The sequence below is a fragment of the Primulina eburnea genome, chromosome 13 (genome assembly GCF_022965805.1).
Source record: "Primulina eburnea isolate SZY01 chromosome 13, ASM2296580v1, whole genome shotgun sequence".
Lineage (NCBI taxonomy): Eukaryota > Viridiplantae > Streptophyta > Magnoliopsida > Lamiales > Gesneriaceae > Primulina > Primulina eburnea.
The window spans coordinates 27,953,664-27,956,265 of NC_133113.1; the positions used below are offsets into that span (position 1 = coordinate 27,953,664).

The window sequence follows — 2,602 nt, forward strand, 5'->3', positions numbered from 1 at the left end:
TATTTTTAGCCCAAACAATTGCTTCCCGCAAGCATTGGCCCGTGGGCCAAAATGCTTGTATGTAGCCACATTTAATTTGTTCATTTGGAACGGCCTGCAAGAATTTATTGTGAAGTGGGCTAGTAAAATTGGGCCAAGCCCAATTCTCCGTTGGATTTCTTCACGCCCAATTTCATCTCAGATTCAAATTCCCAATACTCGGCTCTGTCTCTTCTTCCCGCTTGGCGCTGTTGCTCATCACTCCCCGCTGCCGCCGGAGAATTATTTTTCTTTGAACCTGTTCGCCCCTCATTTGCCATCGTTTCCCCCACGCCGTTGTTGCCAAAGATTTAACGATGGCTCAAGGATCTTCTCCGGCGCGTCCATCTGAACCGAGCGATGTGAACGCCTCTTCTGTTTCGGCTGCCGCTTCTGCCTCACCGTCCGCCGCGTTTGCTGGTCCTGCCACGGTTGCTGAGGGTTTATCATTGGTTCGAAGTTCTTCTCCGTCGCCACTCCCTGATTCCAGCGCCGCAGGTTTGTCTCCTTCTCAAGCCAATTTCTCCGCCCAAATTATAGTTGCTATCGATGGGTTGCTGTTGAGAAAATATTGCTGTGTTGATGGGTGGAATCGATCGCGTTGAACCAAATTCAGTAGTTGACGGAGGCTTCGACGGAAGATCCACGGCAACCACCGTCGAGTCAACCATTTTCCTCTGCATTTCGTGTATAAGAGCACCAGTAGCCTCTGGACCATAGAACGCCTTGTCTGGTTCATCTAAGGCAAAAACTCCCATCTTTGGCAAGTAGACACGAACCTTTGATGATGACTTGTTTAACTTCTTTGCTTTGAAGGCTGCAAATTTCACATTCTCATAAATTGTAGTTTGCATAAGTGTAACCTGTTCATTGTGTTCGTAAATATTTCTCTGTTGAAAATTTGAAGGTACGGTGGCTCTGGGTCCAAGGTTCACCATATCTAAGGCACCAACCCTTAGAACCAAGGGTATCTTCTTATCTAATATGGCATCAAAACGTGAACTGTCACATGCCATGTTTCCTCCTACAGTGTAATCAGCTACCTCGGTTGTGGTGATATCCAAAACACCCTGTATAAGTCCGGCTTTGACAAGATCTTCCATAGCCCTTCCTCCTGATGTAGGCTTCTCATTATCAGTGGCTGATTCTTCGGAAAGTTTTAGCTGTCCCATCACCATTCCAACAAAAGCAGCAACGACATTAGATAACACCGATCTACTCATATTGTTAATGCCACAAACATCCACCACTGATGGAAATAACACCAAATCAGATGTTCCAACATATGGTTCAGTATTGCCACTGGCCTCAATTGATACAATCAACTTTGGGATTCCAATGGGAAAAGATGGAAAACCAGAGGAAATTAAAGATGTCCCTCCACTGCCACCAAGCCCGATAACTCCAGCAAGAATGTCATCACTTTGAACATTGCTGAGGAAAGCCTCGAGAGCTTTGTTCATGACAACAGTAGCTTTGCCTCTATCATCTGGGAGCAGGGTACTGGACTTTTCCCCGTCTGCTGCAGAGCAGGAGAGGACATCATTTCTCGACACAAACTTGAAATCCCCACAGGTTTTAACATCTTTTGAGCTGGTGGACACATCAACTACAGCCACCGACACCTATATTGCATGTTTGCCCTCTGTAGCTTCCATTTCTCCTTGTATTTGGAATTATCATGGCCATTTTTATTGATCTGAAGGACCTTTGGGGGCCCAGGAGACCAAGAAAGTTCATTCTGCATGCATTCTTCATTCCGGTGCCATTTCCACCGGCGGTGAAAAGAATAGGTATGTAGTCTCTTGTTGTATATGCGGTTCGCATGTTTGCTCTTCACAGGTTTTGAGATTGGCCATGGGTTGGCCTCAGTTTTCTGGTGTATTGGACGCTTAAGCATTAGTGTCATTTGGGGTATCTTGCAACACAGGTACTTCTCAACTCTAATGTGCCCTTACGTGCCCTTACATGTTGCATCCACTCAAGACGACTCCCTTATCCCTATCATTATGCATTGCACTTCAGTCGGATCCCTTTCCCACATACACGTATATGCATCTGCACTTCAGTCGGATCCCTTTCCCACATACACGTATATGCATTTGCACTTCAGTCGGACCCCTTTCCCGCATACACGTTTACTTACTGTTCTTGCATGCGGTGACTCCGCTTTTGTGATTTGTTGACTCTTGATTTTGTGTTGTGGTTGTTGGGTGATGGATGTGGAATGAGGGTGGGGTATGTGAGGTTGTGTATTGGAGGTTGGGAAGGAGTTTCTGTTCGTTCTTAATCCATTTAACCCAACTCATTTCAATAGCTTCAATCAAAACCATAGGTTGGCTTAAAACTCCCCGCTCGCGATTATTTCTTCCCCTGATCTCTTATCAAAACAAAATGAATTCAATATGATAAAAGTGGCCTCCTGGCCAACTTGAATTGATCATCTTTATTTTTAAACCATAACGAATATTTACACTAGTGGCCCTAAGGCCTACTTCAAACAAAATCCCACAACATGAAGCTAAAAACATGCAAAAATGGCTGATTAGCCTATTTTTCTTCCAAAGTCAACTTCTAGTTCATC

The 2,602-nt window shown here is 44.9% G+C and overlaps 1 protein-coding gene across 1 annotated transcript; it reads right to left on the minus strand.

Annotated features, from left to right (window-relative positions):
* Positions 1–464: 464 nt before the first annotated feature.
* On the minus strand, positions 465–1,927 carry LOC140810436 (toMV susceptible protein tm-1(GCR26)-like). The gene is made up of 2 exons (XM_073168295.1): positions 1,727–1,927; positions 465–1,643 (listed from the first exon to the last, which is right to left on the minus strand). The coding sequence occupies exons 1-2, from the start codon at positions 1,925–1,927 to the stop codon at positions 465–467; spliced, it is 1,380 nt and encodes a 459-aa protein (XP_073024396.1).
* Between the last annotated feature and the right edge of the window lie 675 nt (positions 1,928–2,602).